General features: G+C 52.1%; 1 protein-coding gene across 1 annotated transcript; it reads right to left on the bottom strand.

Moving 5' to 3' along the window:
• Positions 1 to 2,549: 2,549 nt before the first annotated feature.
• On the bottom strand, positions 2,550 to 12,977 carry Alx3 (ALX homeobox 3). The gene is given in 4 exon segments (NM_001007012.2): positions 2,550 to 3,641; positions 3,912 to 4,040; positions 7,321 to 7,637; positions 12,685 to 12,977. Coding segments are annotated over 4 exon segments (1,032 nt in total). The 5' UTR covers positions 12,962 to 12,977; the 3' UTR covers positions 2,550 to 3,332.
• Between the last annotated feature and the right edge of the window lie 2,937 nt (positions 12,978 to 15,914).

Raw genomic sequence — 15,914 nt, 5'->3', positions numbered from 1 at the left:
GGGTAAGGTATATGCTTCCTCTGTTGGGTCAGGGAAATGTCTACTCAAGTCTTTCCTCCTCTGGGCTCTACTTCTGCCTGCGGCTGCAGAGGGTCTGCACGTTGGGTTGTAATTCAGGTTGATGCGTTGCTGGCTGGGGAAGGTGGGGAAGGAGAACTAAATGCCTGTGATGGGAAACAGTCTCTACTGCTGACTGAGGTAGAAGCCTGGACTAATAAATCACCCTGGCCAGGGCCCTGCAATTCTTCTGTGGAGTCAACATGCATGCCACAACTGAGATTTAAATATAGAATCTAAATATAGACGTTTCTACCTCTGTCTCTTTAACATGCCCTGCTGGTGTATAGCACCACAACCAGCATAAGGCTTGAATCTGTGGGTGACTCTCATAGGACCTAGAAGGGCCTCAGCAAAGACACTGTGTGCAACTTCCCTGAAATTGGAAGGTCAGGTGGAGCCCAGCCCAGGAGTGAGCAGAACCCCAGCCTGACCTTGGTAAAACTACAGGATCTAGCTGGGGGTCTAGGATAACCTCTACAGTGAACTTGGAGGGAGGGTATCTGGAGACCTGGGGGCTGTGTCTTAAAGGCACGGAGGGGGGGGCATGGCTAATGGGAAGCAGGTGAGGGGCTGTCTGTGCCCCAACCAGGGGACAGGCTGGCTGGGATGACCCAGTCAGTGGGAGGATCTGTCAGCTCACAGATAATCCCATGAGACAGGCTCCGGGGTGCCCATTCGTATTCATTATGTGTGAAGTGGCGGTTGTAAAGCTAGCTTTCTCTTCATTTAGTTGTCACTGGACGGAAAAATATGAGCTGTGGGCAGATGCACCTGGAAGGGAGCCAGCAGCCAGCATCCAGTCTCCCTGTGCCCTTGCCACAGTCCCTTTTCGGCTGATGCCCATGGCCTTTGTGGAATCTACCATGCTTGCTGGCTTGATCTTGGACCCAATGTTATTTTCCTCTTTCTGCTCCCATCCTTATTTCAGACCCCTTTGCTTGGGCTTTACAGAGTCTCTCCTTCCATCTCTCTATCTTTCTAAACTAGGAGATAAGAAACTGTGTGTTTCTGGACATTGCTGTCTCTGGCACAGCACAATGCCCACCCAGCTCAGAGGAAGACTTTACCACATTTCTGTAATAAACCAACCTCTTTCAGCATCTGTGGCCAGTACCATCCCACAGGCTGGAGTCCAAGACTGAAAAGAAGAAAAGCAGGCTGAGCGGCAGAATGTGTCTGCCTTCCTGACTGTGAGTGAACCCCGTGTGACCAGCTGCCTCGTGTTCTGCTGTTACCATGTGTCCACTAGCACGGTGAACTGTGCCTTCAGAAACTGTGCCACGAGCCACAATACATCCTTCCTTCCTTAAGTTGCTTTCTGCTGTGTGTTCAGTCACCAACAAGAGAACCATACAAGTGGTCCTCTGGCTTTTGTAGGACATAGGGGTAACATTTCCCTGCCCATTCCGTGGGTGAAGAAATGTCTAAGGAACTGGTATATACTCTGGAATTAGAGATAGGGACTTGAGCCCCAATCCCCTTACAGACCAGCAGGTAAATGTCTAGGTGGCTCATCAGCGGGCGTTCTAGACAGTAATCTCTGTCTACCAGGGTCAAGATAGAGAAGAAAGAAGTTGGGGCTGGGGATTTAGCTCAGTGGTAGAGCGCTTACCTGGATTTACCTCAGTGGAAGCGCAAGGCCCTGGGTTCGGTCCCCAGCTCCGAGAAAAAAAAAAAGAACCAAAAAAAAAAAAAAAGAAGTTGCCAGTGGCTTTCTCTTCACCAGTTTGGGAAAAGAAGGAAGAAGGAAGGTACTAGCTTCTACGGGGATCCATGACCACCTCACAGTGACTGTCTTGGCCAGGAAATTTGATGGAGGACGTAGTCCCTGCTTGGGAACCTTGTGTCTTTTCGTGCTTAAGTTTCTCTGTGCCTGAAGGATGAGGCATGGGGTGGGGGATGGCTGGGCTGAACTGACAGGAATTTTTCTGAGCAATGTGGTTGTGTTTACTGGGAGGGTGGGAGGGCCAGGCCTGTTTTTTTCCTGCCTTCCAGGCTCCAGAGATAAGGCAGAAAGTGGGGATGAGGGAGAGAATGGGTAATACTCTAAAACCACAAGAAAGAGTTCTGGCTTTTGTCTCTGCCCCACAGCTCAGACATGCTCTCTGGGGCATCTGGCAGCTGTCCCGCCCCCAGCACTTGGGGGCCCAGCCCACAGGCACCCAAAACCTCCATATGATCCCTGTACCTTCATTCTCTACGTGGTCACTTCAACCACAAGCTCACTCTTATTGCCACCTCTAAATTTCCCTGCCAAAGAAGCCCCACCCTAGAGGCTCTCAGGACCTGCCAAGGCCAAGGAGCTCATGCAGGTGACAGAGCCAGGCACAGCATACTTTGACCTTGAGGGTTCTGTGCTGACTCTACACCTTTTATTATAGGCTCCTGGATTCTCGCTGTTCCCACAGCAGATCTTGGCCCAACCTAGATCCTATATGCAGCTCAACCCTAAAGCAACTGAGGATCACACCCCGGGGATAGACAGCCTAGAGTGAAAAACACCACTGTGTTTATTACCATGCTGAGCAGCACACTACAACAAAGCTAAAGTATCTTTACAAAAATTGGTGTCTGGCTCTCAAGGGCTCAGAGACTGGGTGAGAGTAATCACAGATTTTTAATTTTGATTGATGTCCAATATGGTTGTCATGACATATCCCTGATTCCATGAAAGCAAATATTTAATGTTGGGTGGAATTCTTCCCCCTGCTTGGAGAAAATGACTTTATACTATCTCTGTAGATTGGAGGTGAGAGATGTTTGGAACAGAGGAGACCCCCACCTATTATTAAACTGACCTTCACCTTCTGGGGCTCCTGTCAGTCCCAGGATCTGGGCGTACCGCCCTCTGGTGGTAAGAAGGCAAAAGTGAGGCCAGACCTAAGAACCACAGAGAGCTCCTCCCTGTTCAGTCTCTACATCCTCCACCCATTTTCCTGGACTCCCTGGACTTAGAAACAGTCTTTGGAAAACGGGGGTATCTGTCACCTTTTCTCCAGTCCAATTTAAATGAGGGGACTCATTTTTTAAAGAAGAGTCCTGCATGCTTTGAAGTCCCTTTCTCATAGGCAGCCCTACCTATTTTAAGAGATAAGACCCTGTAGCCTGTTCCCTGCAGGAGGCTGAGGGTCCCAGCTTCTCTCCCAAGCTTCTGAAACCACCCAGGTTAGGAGGTAAAAGGGTTTGCTGTTTGGTGTCCAGGTAGAGATGGATTAGGAGCAGGCCAGCGCAGGAAGAGAAGTGGGCAGCTCAGTCTGTGTCCATGTAACCCATCACGTGGTCCAGTTCAGCAGGCTGGGGGGCTCTTTGGGCTTCATCCTGAGTGAGACGAGGCTTGGGGACTTGTAGTCGCCATCTGGAGAAGGCTCAAAGCTGTGCCCTCCCAGGGCAGGAGGAAAGCCATGGATGGAGTAGATGCCAGGGTGGGCTGCAGGGGAGGCTGGTACTCCCATGAAGCCAGCCACATTTCCGTGGGAGTGGGAGTATGGGGACATACATGGAGAGGGGATGCCCTCTGGAGGCATGAGACAGGGCCCTCCTGGGCTCCCAGATCCTGGACTGGACCACAGGGAGTTCTGCAGCTGAAAAGAGAGGGGGGAAGAAAGGGTATGAGCTACTTGTCCAGAAGCTGTTTGCCTTACCCTGGTGGCTCTCTTGTTCTCGAAGCCTCAAAAGCTTTCTAGAAATCTCCACTTGGTCCAGACACATCTCCCCTACCCACTCTGGCATCCGGGGTGTCCCAGCCACTATATATTCTTCATACGGTCTCCTCTCCTCCTCCAGAATGTTCTCACTGGCAACCCCACGAGTCAGGGGCAGGCCTTGATGAAGGGTGGAATGAAAGGTCTCACCTGAGGATGGCTGTCAGTTCTGGGCAGCACAGAGATGTCATAGGCAGTAGTAAAGGGGTTCCGCCCCTCCTGTATCTTCCCATAACGCTCACGCTTCCGCCACTTGGCTCTTCGGTTCTGGAACCAGACCTGGGGACCATTGGGAAGGGTTAAGGGGTACGGGAGCGGCCCTGAGACCTGAGGCCTAATGGGTGACAGTAATCACAGAGCCCTTTCCTAGGATCTAGATCCAAGCTGCAGAATGAATTCTAATTGGCAGGAGCTTAGAAATCCACACTGTTCTCAGGGCCAAGGGAGCCTGAGAAAGGCCCAATCCCAGAGCAGTATTACTGGCCTCCAGAGTCTCCAGCAACCATTCCCTAGGCTGAGTCACTCTCTTCATCTCCAACATGGCTAGATCTTTACACAATGTTGTACGGGAAGGGGGCCTGTGGGCCTTAGGGACCCAGGATACATCTTAGGTGTCCCAGTGTGGGGGTGAGTCTTGTTCTATTGGCTTCTCTGGTTGATCCACCTTATAGCATCCTATTCAAGTTGAGGTCCTATTTAACCCCTCAGTGGATCCCTGGAACACTAGGCCTAGAGCCCAGTTCCTAGCAAGGCTGCTTAGATCTGGCCCCCACCCTCATTACAATCTCATGTCCAGTCAGGCAACAGCACTTGGTTCTTCCTAGGTGACTCCCAAACTCCCACCCATGTCTCTTTTAAGACACCTGCCTGTGAGTAAGCTTCCATTTCCTGGGCTTCCCATCTCTTCAACATCCAGGCTGGGTTCTTCCACTGGACCTCTATAATGTCCATTTCTCAGTGCACTCATCCCATTCTGTGCCCATGATCTCTTGAGAGCCTACTTCTCAATCATTTATGAGCTCTTGGCAGGTTGGTCTGGGTGGTGTGTGTGTGTGTGTGTGTGTGTGTGTGTGTGTGTGTAATGTATTTTATACACATATGAACATATATGTGATGAATTTGGCATATACCAAATCCAATTTAATTTATTTGTGTTGGTATATATGGTTTTATTTCTTTCATTTAAAAAAAGACTGTGACAGATGTTAGGAATATCAAAACCAAGCCAAGGTGGGTGTGATGATGCATGTTTGTAATCCCAGAACTTGGCAAGTGGAGGCTAGAGGATCAGGTGTTCAAGGCCAGCTTCAGCCACGTACTGAGTTTGAAGCCAGCCTAAGACACATGTAACCCTGCCAATTCCAAAACCGAAGCCCACACCAACTACCCACAAAACGACCATACCAACCACACACAAACCAGACACTGTTTTCTAGAGATCCAGGTAGAAATAAGAATGGAAAAAGCCGTTCGTGTGTTTATATGTGTGTAAGACTCTCCTACCTGTCTGGGCTGAGACACCTCAAACCTCACCTATTCTTTCTCCATGCTCCCCTCCACTCCCCTAGGTCAGTAACTTGAGAGCTAAGAGGCTAAGCATCCTCCTAGCCTCCAGGTTGGTGTGATAGCAAGGCAGGCCTGGCCAAGGTCAAGAAAGTCCACCACAAATGCTTCCCTCTGCCCTGCCTGCGTTCTTACCTCCCCTCTCCCAGCTCCTCCGGCTGACAGGCCTTTATTGGGAGTTACTTTCCTGTCACCCCCATTCCCCCTGGAACCTTTCCACTGTGGCTCTCTTCCTGGGCTTGGGACTTGCCCTCTCCATTGTCCCATGTGTGGTCTTAATTAGTCCTCTTCATGGGGTGGAGTTTATGGTGAGCATCATGATCCTGTCAAAGAAAAACCTCCCTACTCTCTAGGGCCTTGGCGGTTGGGGAGGCTTCTAAACTGGTTTTGGGAGCCCATGACCACTATTCTTCCAGGGTTGAAAAGGTCTAGGAGCTGGGCCTGGTGTCTCATGCCTTTATAATGTGTTCATGCCAGTCCTCAGGGGGCTAACGAGGGAGGATCTCTAGTTTGAGATCAGCCTGGGTGTCGAATGAATCCTGGAACAGCCTAGGTTCTAGACAGAATGAGATTCCTGTACCCCCTCCTCAATTAAAATAAAAAGAAAAGGGGAAAGGTGGGGAGGAATTATGAGAGGACGGGGGTGGGGTAGGGTGTGGCTAGGGAAGGAGAGGGAGGGTCTAGGAGAAGAGGGAGAGGGCCTAGGAGAGGAGTGAGAAAAGTGTGCACCCCCAAAACACAGACTCATCTTGCATTTCCACAGGGCAGAGCAATTCAGACACCATCCCAACATAACATTCCTGAGACTCCCTGTTCTGAACTCCCTTGGCTTATAAAATCTGGGGTTGTTCCCATGGCTCAGAGAACCATGATAGACAGTCATAGAGGACAGTTTTAGCTGCCACCTAGATAGAACAGGAAAGCAGGGCACCGCAGAGGAGAGGAAACAGTCAAAGCTCCTCTGGTCTTATTTTGGATCTGGCTGTCAGGCCTGCTTTGATCAATGGTTCTGGCTTCTGTAGAGTGGTCTGTGGGGTCCCGTGGTCTGCTAGTGCTAGCCTCCAGCCTAGCATCTTCTCAAGAGTCTCTGGAAGGGGCCCCTCAGGGAGCGGCTAACAGGAGCTTCACCTCTCCTCTTACCTCAGAGAAGGAGCATCGGGTTCCTCTGTCAAGGCAGCCCCTCACCTTTCTCTAGAAGAACCCCAAACACCCCTTCCAGTGAGTGCCTCCTTTTCTGCAACTGGGGAGCCTGTTCTGACGAAACCATGATCCAAGCAAGGCCACAAACGTTCGGTCTTTCTCTTGCCTCTCCATCACAGTCTTGCTTGCCACATTCATGATCAACATTGCTTCTAACATGGTTGGTCATGGCTTTCCTTCTCTTTTCCTGACCATCAACCCACCCTTCTCCCTCCCTTCCCAATAGCCGTGACCCCACTACATGAAGCCGTGACCATAGCCAAAGACCTTAAGGGTTGCTCTCAGTCAGAAGGACCTGCTGGAGTAGGGAATGGTTCCTGGTCAAGTTCTCCTAACTAGGAGCTTCTCATTGGCTCATAAGGAGCCTCACATGCCCTTCAGTGACCCTCCCGTTCTAGTCAGCCACCTTGGAAGTAGCACATTAAACACTCACTTCTTCCAAAATGCTGCCCAGGATTCTCTGGCTTGCTACTGGTACCCCCTTTCCAAATGTAGGCAACAGAAATCCATTGGTTAGCTAGTAAATAGTAGAGGGTCCCCATACAGATATTTGGACGCCAAGAGGCTATCGCCAGCAAGCCTGTACCTAAGCCCTGATCCAGTGCTGTACTTTGTTAGGAATATAGAAAAGGCTGTGACCAACAGCAGTGCTGAACCTGAAGGATGAGCCCCCAAAGGCCAGGTGCCAGCAGCTTTGTAGGACACTAGTGCCCACCTCTCCTATCTCTTCCTTGATCAGGTCTCTGACCTGAGTGGCTGTGGCACCCAGAGAATCTGGTGCCTACCATGCCCTCACCTGTACCCTGGCCTCAGTCAGGTCCGTTCGTAAGGCCAGCTGCTCCCGAGCGTACACATCAGGGTAGTGGGTTTTCTGAAAGACTTTCTCCAGTTCTTCCAGCTGGAATGTGCTGAAGGTTGTCCGGTTCCGGCGCTTCTTGCTCTTGCTCTTGGCCAACTCCATGGAGTCAGGGAGTCCCGGGGAAAGAGGGACACTCAGGCTGGCCAGGCAAGGGCCCGGGGAACCTTGCACATTGGAGGGTCCGTCTCTAGGACCCCCTCGGCAATCCACTGGCAGCTGGGGGAAGCTAGCAGCTTTGGAGGCCTTCTCCTCAGCTGCAATGGAAACACAGAAAGGAGGATGGAAACCTCACAGAGGTTTTTGTGGGTGGGATAGAGGGAGGGAAAGAGCATTGAAGCTTCAGTCTCCGCCTCCTCCTCCTCCTTCCCCTTCCCTTCCTCCTGGCAGCCACCCTCCCTTGGAGCCTGGCATTCAGAGGCCTGACTGCTGAGCCTCCAGCTGGGGAGGGGGCCCTAGGGAACCATGTGCTCTGTGGTCTGGGAAGATCTGGTGGGGCCAGTGGAGAGGTTCATTTCGGGGAAGTGCTCTGTGGTGGTGCGTCCCACAGGGTATGGAGGTGCCAGGATTGGCGCCACAGCAGGGACTGCCACCCTGGCAGGGCCAAGAGTGGGGGCAGGGGTTAAGGATGGCATGGTTGACATCTCCCACCCCTTCTAGAGTGCTCTCTTGTTCTGACTGTGCTGAACTTGGTTCCCAGGCCCTCAGGCTCATGTCTCTGCTACCAGATCTAGGCAGGCATGGACAGAGAGATGCATAGACCATCTCTGGCGGCTTTCCCTGCGCCTCATTCTTTGAAGCCCAAGTCTCACATCAGTGATAATTTCCCCAACTCTGAGGCAGAAGAGTAAGCCAGAATGACAGGATTCCATAAGGAATCGTCTGTCCTCATCCATCCAAAAGTTGTGACATCTGGGCAAGAACTCAAGCTCCAGCATAAAAGTGGAAGCCAGGTAGACTGGGCATTGGAGGAGTTAATAAGGGCAGTACCACAGCTCCCCTACCCCACTAAACTCGTCTTGTCTGTCCCTCCCACCTCAGCAGTTTCTGATTGCTTCCTCATCACCTCCATTAGCTGTCAGGGACAGTCCCCAGCAGCCTCACTCTGATATGCTGTCACTCAGGAACCCCATATGACCTAGCTGGCCTGGTGAAACATAGGTCCCCATGATCATCCCCCACCTTTCCCTCTGGAAAGGACCCCCAGCAGTGTCCCCATAAAGTTCCTCTTTAACCGGGATGGAAGACACTAAGCCACAAAGATGCCCTGCTGACTCAGAGGGCCCCTTCTTTGGCCCCAGGCCCATCTCCAATGGAAGCCTGGCCCCTGGGAGGTCTAGCTAGCTGGCACCAAAGCAGTTTCCTCCTGGGGACTTAATGTCAGGATTGCAGCTCTCTCTCTCTCTCTCTCTCTCTCTCTCTCTCTCTCTCTCTCTCTCTCTCTGTGTGTGTGTGTGTGTGTGTGTGTGTGTGTGTGTGTGTAGGGGTACACGGATGAGGCCCTGTCTGAAGGGCAAGTTGGTAGTCTTTTTCAGCTAGAAAGTGGCCAGTGAACTTTCTGGGTCTCCCAGACTGTGAAATAAGCTTCCCGAAGACCTGGGAGAGTCTGGCAAGGCCTGGCCCCTGGCCACCCCAGTCTGTAGCAAGATCCTTCCTGACCCACCGGCAGCACAGGGAGGAACCTACTGCACCACTAGCAGTCTGTCCTCCATCACTACAGTTTGGTTGGAGAGGCAGCCCTGTCTGCTAGGACAGAGAGATTGATGATGTCAAACCAAACAAGAGAAAATTGTCAGAGAGAGAGAGAGAGAGAGAGAGAGAGAGAGAGAGACAGACAGACAGACAGACAGAGAGAGGCACACACACACACACACAGAGACAGAGAGAGACAGAGACAGAGACAGAGACAGAGCCTGGAACAGTTTACCTAGAGATAGCCCTCAAAATGGCCTGGTGGGGAAGAGCCCTGATATCCTGGATTCTCAGGGAGATGAAGAGGGACTTCAGGCAGAAATGGGTGAGAGGAACTCAGTCAGGGCAGGGGTTTAAGGGCACTAACCCACTACACAGAGCTACCCGTAGTCCAGACCCTTGTTTTCCAGGTCCTTACCCTTAATGTCTGTTCCCACAAGATCCAGCTCAGAAGGAACACTCAACTTAGGTTCCAAGCACTCGCTTTTCCTAACCTTGAGCCCATAAGCTGATAAAGTCAAGAGATCAAAACACAACACAGCAGATATCCCCCTCCAAAAGCCTCAGCCTGTTGCTCTCTCATGTCTGTCCTCTCCAAGGGACAGACAACTGCTTTCCTCTTTGTTAGTTTCCCTATAACCTCCCTGGTCTAGCTAGAGGACTTTGAGGACAGGGCCACTTTTCAGAGGCTCCCAAGCAGCCTCCTGAGTAGTGAGGCCCAGGGAGAGCAGAGACAAACGGAAGAAAGGAAGAAACGAGGCCAGCAGGCTAAGTTTAAGCTTGCCAGGGGTAGGTTGTTCTGTTGAGGAGGGCCCATTTGAGGTTTGAACTATTGTTATACACCGCTGGGGGTGGTCCAGAGAGTACTGAAGATGGTTGTTGGTCACTGGGAGCCTTTACAACCACAGGAATGCAATAAGCGCTCTGTAGGGTGAAATCCAGGTGCAAGGGCTGAGAGCTCTAACGTGCCAACAGGGGGCAGATTCTTTATCTTCGACCTTTCCCTCAAACCCGTGCATGCAGACGGGGAGAATCTCACCACAGCCCTATCGCACGTTGTCTCAAGCTTTGTCATTGAGCAGCTCCGCTCCTGGCTGCTTCAAAGCTCAGATCCGTGGCATCCACTGTTGTCGCAGAAATCAGGCACCTGGCTTTCAGTTTTCATGGAAGCCTTGCTCTAAGGTGTGCTGTTTTCTGCCGTAGTGCTGGGATCGCTGAATGAGTCAGAGTAGTCTCTGAAGCCTGGGCTTCCTCGGCTTTGACCGGGGCTTTAGTTGAAGACCTTAAGTCCATAAGGAGCGCCAAGCCCAGGGATGCTAGCACGGCGGGCGGTGCTGTTTTCCTTAGAGGTTCTCAGCCTAAGGACTTAAATTCTCCGGGGTCTTAGGGCTATCCATCGTCACTGAGGTAGGTGGGCAGAACTCCAGCTGGAGTCTTTCGTTCCCTGTCAGACAACCAGCGTAGAGACAAACTGGTAGCCATGGAGGAGCCAGAAGGAACCATCCCTGCACACACAGGTATTGTGGAGGGTTCATAGGTGACCGGAAAGGAAACAAGGCCCTCTAAAGGAGAAGTGCAGGGCGCAAAGTACGGCCAGAGACAGCCGGATGCGGGCGGCAGACGAGAGAGAAGCGATTTGCGCCAGGCCCCGCGCAAAAACCGGGTCTCAGCACAGACCCGCCAACATTCTGAGACCGATATTCTAATGGGTCATTGGGATGAGACATTGGGATGTAGGTGTGTGTATGGGGCATAGCTTTACTAAGAATCCCTCTTGCAACCAGGGATAGAGAAGCTGCAGCCGATGCATCAAGAGGGAGCAGCGGCCAGGATCCCAGTTTAGTCAAGAGCTCCTTCGGCTGCGCCTTCTTGGCCTTTGGCCTGTCCCCACACTGCCTGAATCGTTAATTTCCGTATTCTACTTATTCATACTTTGGTGTGCTCTATCCTTTTAGAAAATGCCCTCTTCCTTCGTTTGTTTCCCCGCCCTCCGCCTTGTCTTTTTCTTCCTCGTTTACCCGCTTCGTTCGATCTGCGGTTTGCTCTTTTCGTTCGTCCATTTACTCCCTTTCGTTCCTCTGCCCATTTCACCGACGAACTTCGTCTGCTACCTTTGTTCTTCAGTCTGTAATCCGTTGTTTTGTTCAATTTCCCCCTCTCCCTTTAGACTTTCTTTCGCCTGGTTTCGTTGCGACAACAGACTCACTGACCGCCCATTCAACCCCCCTGCTTTTCGTAGTGAGACCAGAGCCACGGTTGTCCAAGAACCCGAACAGTAGATGCAAGAGGGTGCACAGCGGCGGGGACACTAGACTGGGGTGGGGTGCTGCGGGGTGAGATACCGACTCAGACGGGTACCTGTCCCTGGCGGTGCTCTGGGCGCTGCACGGCTGCCGCCGTCTGGCAGGGATCAGAGGAGCCAGGCCAACTGCTTCTCATTAAGTCCCAACTGTGGTTTTTATCAGGAAAGCCTTTTTCAAACGGCATTAGACGCGAAGCTCCGCGGACTTGCTCATTTCCTCCGATGACCCCAACACACCTCCCGGGCCTCCCCTGCACACTCCCACCACCCGGACGGGACGAAGCGGGGAGCTGCTCGCTGCCCAGCTACTCTGAGGAGGCCCGCGAGGAGCAGGCGGTTGCGGCATTGGCGGATCTCCCGGGATCTAGTTTTGGGTCTAGGCTACGAAACGTGGCAGCATACAAGGGGTGAGCGTGGGTGCTCAGCCACTCGTGGGTCAGCGAGTATAGCGGGCGGCAAACCAGTCTTGGCAGGTCCTGTCATTCAGGCGCACATTCTCAGATAATGGCACCGTCCGACCCGCCTTAGCACACAGGACACTGTCGCAGGAGCGGGATGCGCCCTGGGATTTAGGACTGTTCAGGGCCACTTCCGACGGCTCAGCAGTGATGATTCGGTGTCGAAATGCCAACTGCAAGAAGGGCAGCCATCCCCGCGGCGTCGGGGAGGCCAAGTTAATCTGAGAAACAAGAACATAATTATTTGATCTTGAAGACAGTCCCGGTACTGAGGGGGAGCAGCCACTGCCACTCTGCGGAGCGTCTAACGGCACCAGAAAACCCTTTCTTCAGAGGCTGGGCCCGACAAGAGAACTGGGTAAGTCCAGGTCGCAGTCTTTCCTTCGCTGAGTCCAGCTTGGCCACTAAGTCGAGGCCCAGCCTCTACGCCCTCAGCGAGCGCTATGCACAAAAGCCTAGCTCTTCTCTCTCAGCTTTGGGGCCCAGTCAGGCTCTCGGGCCCTCGACCCAGTCCCCTCTTCTGGATCAGTGGCAGCAGAAGCTCGGCTCCGGATGAGCGTGATCTTTCCTCCCAGGTTCAATCGCCTTGGGGTCCGGAATGGGCCCGAGATCGTCCCTACTCCACCCTCCTTTGACCTCCCGCCTCCCATTGCCTCTGCCGGCCGGGGACACGAGCGATTCCGCCACCCCCAATGTCCTGGCCTTGCTCGCCCAGGCCAGCAGCGATCTAGCGAGGGAATCGTGGGAAATGCGAGACGGACCCAAAGTTAAGAAGCTGGAAAGCGGGAAAGAGAGTCCCGGAGACCAGGAAGGGCGGGGGGAGGGAACGACATGGGGTCCCTTGCGCGTTACCTTCCGAGGAGCCCTCGTAGAAGTGGCCGCCGTTGAGCACCGGGCCGGGCCCGAGGTCCTGCAGGTACTTAGCGGGCGGCTTGGCGGGCTCTGGGAGGTAGGGTTCCAGGGGCCCGCAGGCCGGGAAGCGGCTCAGGCGCGGACCGCGGGGTGGCGCGGGGCGCAGGTGAGGAGCAGCATCGGGAGTCCCCTGGGGGCCCGGAGCCTCGTCCCTTGCTGCCGCGTAAGGACCCGCTGCCGGCCCCACCGCGAAGGGCGCGCAGCGCTCGGGGTCCATGCCGGCTCCGGCTCATAGGCCGCCGGAGCTCCGGGGCTCCCGCTAACCCGCGCGGCCTGTGAGTGCCTGCCAAGGGGGAGGGACCTGGGCTCGGGGGCGCGGAGCCCCCGGGAGCGCCGCGCGCCGCGGGGGGTTGGGGGGCAGGAGAGGGGGCCGCGCCTCTGACTTAATGCTGGAACCATCCACGTCACGTGCGGCCCCGTGCGGGTTAACCCCTCGGAGCCCAGGAACACCCCCCCACACCCCACTCACCCCGATCCTGGTATCACAAGCAGTTGGAAGAGAAGAGAGGAAAGTTGTTTCCTTTCCTTTCGAGGGCAGGATCCCTTTTGTCTTGCAGACCTGGTGAGTCCTTGGCTCTGAGTTGCACCCTCAACTCCCGATGTCCATCTTAGTGGCTCTTGGCTCTGGGAAGGTGAGGCGGTGAGAGCAGACCACCCCCCACCGCCCCTCCGCCAACATACTCTTTGAGGCCTGATCGGACATCAGTCTGAGAGGAGAGGCCTCTGTTACTATCATTAATTATCTGTGTCTTGAACCCATCACTTAGTGTTTTCATCTAACTGTGGTCCTTCTACATATCTGCAGTGAGTTCCAAAGCCCAGGCAAGCCAGAGCAGACAGTAGACACAGAGAGAGGTTTCTAGATTTCACAGTGGTCTGCCCAGGTAGCTTTTTAGGTCAGGTATGGAAGAGCAGAAGGGTCATTGTCCTTCTGAGCAGCATGCAATGAATACCTTTCAGATTGTCCAGGGATCCACTGCAAATGGACTGCTTCAGGCCTGCTATTTTGGAATAGTGAGGCTAGGATTGCATCTCCGTAGAGGTGAGTCTCCCCAGCCCAAAGGAAGCCTAGGATTAAGGTATAGTCTAGTCTTTCTGAAATTGAACAATCCTTACTGTGCCTAAGATCTGGGAAGAAATACCAGAGGTCTTTTGGACCCCAGCTTTAAAGATCACTTAGGTCTGGGTTAAAACATTTATATATTTAGTACCCCTGGAGATTAGCGAGAGGGGTAGGGAGTCAAACGTCATTTGTATTCTATTTGAATTCTCATTTTTAAAAGGAATCTAAGAGGCCTGGTGTGAACACCTCCCTCTTCCGTTGCAGGCTTAGAGGAGGTTTCTTGGCTGTCCTCAGCCAGAGTTGGGCTGTAAATCAAGGCCAAACAGGAACCAGAAGCCTTGCATCTCACAAGGAGTCATTAAGCCATTATTAAACATACCGTAACTTTTCTGAAGCCTTATTGGCTTAAACACCACATTGGAGGCATTATGCCCATTAGGGCTAATCACAGACTGCAGGCTGGGCTGAGATGGGAGCACCTGGGGCTGATATTTCCAGCTAGAGAAGCTTGGCTTAAAATGAGTTTTTCCCCTCATGTCTGTACCAGAGGGGAGTCCCCTGGATCTCAGCTGTGGACACTGTTGAACTGATTATTAGTAAATGTTTTCCATAACTGTCAGTTAGGTAGTGCTGACCATCTAGAAGGTCGTAGCATTTCAGGACATCTAATCAACAAAGCTACCGAGGAGCTTAGTTTGGAAGATGAAAGTATGACACAAGAATGTCACCCACAGATCGAACAAGGCAGCTCGGATTAAACACTGAGCCTTTTGCTCCAGGTGCCTCAGTTTCCTTGTCATAAAAATGGGTCACACGTATAGACAGGGTATTTGAGAAGCATTTATATTTTGCCACACCGTGTTAATTTAATGACAATGGTGAAAATGGGAACCGAGATTTCGGAGTCCTACCACTGAATCTTTGGAAGTCTCCTGCCTCCAGATAGAATGGCCCTGACACTGGATCTTAACAAAGGACCCACCCACACCCCATTGCCAGCTTTAGAAATTCCTCCTGACATTCCTCTGTTCTGAACAGAGGCAACTTCCAGTTCATAATGATGTTATTAATTGGACTAAGGAGACAGGAGGGCCTAGATGACATCTGAGTTTAGTGGACTTGCCTCTTCTAGAAGGGTTTTGCTCTAGAACTGTGGAGAACAAAGAACCCAGAGGAGCCCGCTCTGATTCCCTTTACATCACCCATCCAAATTCAGGCCATAGTCTGTCCTTGGTGAGAGCAGTCTGGTGGAGCTGGTGGTAGGAAACACAGGAGACCTTCTGAGGCCTTACTTTCCTTCTTATGTGGGCTGAGAGTTGGGGGAGCACTGGGAGACCCAGGAAGCCTCACTTCACAGCTGTTTGCTTGTACATGGCATGCTGAACTTTTATGTCTCCAACATGCATGGATTTATTTTCTCTTCCCAACAACCCACAAAGTAGGCACAATTATCAGGCTGTTTTTACAGAATAAGAGCCGATTGTTCAATGTGGACATAATTAGTATCAGAACCAGAAACTGTTCTCCGATCCATCCTCCCCACCCTACAAGACTGTTCTTCAGCTAACAAAGCAAGGTAGACATCACTTTTACACATCCCATTTTCCCAATGGAAAACAGGGACTTGATCCCCAAAGGGAAGTTTAGACCAGATGGGGTTGGGGACAGTGGAAGCTTCAGGGATCCTAAGTGGCCCCCAGCTGTGGTGGCCAGAAACAGGGAGGGAGGAGGGAGGGAGGAGGGAGGGATGACTTCTGCTAAACTGAGACCAAGCAAAACATCAGCTAACACCTGAGTGATTTTATGACTAATTTAGATGTGGGACAGGGTTTTAAGAGAATTCATGAATTCATTTCTCGTGTCATTTAATAACCACTAAATTAATAGCATTTGTCACTGGTCCATTCTCAACAGAGGTAAGAGATGAGTTCATAAGTGATCCAGAGAATTCTAGGTCCTGTAGTTAAAAAACAAACAAAAACACTATTAAAAAAAAGTCTTTCCATTTGCCAAGCAAAATAAGTTTTAAAGTAGAAATTGTGCTTTTATTGATGATTGTTTAATCCATTCATTTCCAGGGAGGGTCTGCTGATGACAGCTAAGACCA

Source organism: Rattus norvegicus, chromosome 2 (assembly GCF_021556685.1).
Source record: "Rattus norvegicus strain SHRSP/BbbUtx chromosome 2, alternate assembly SHRSP_T2T, whole genome shotgun sequence".
NCBI lineage: Eukaryota > Metazoa > Chordata > Mammalia > Rodentia > Muridae > Rattus > Rattus norvegicus.
This window is presented reverse-complemented; position numbering and strand designations above follow the sequence as displayed.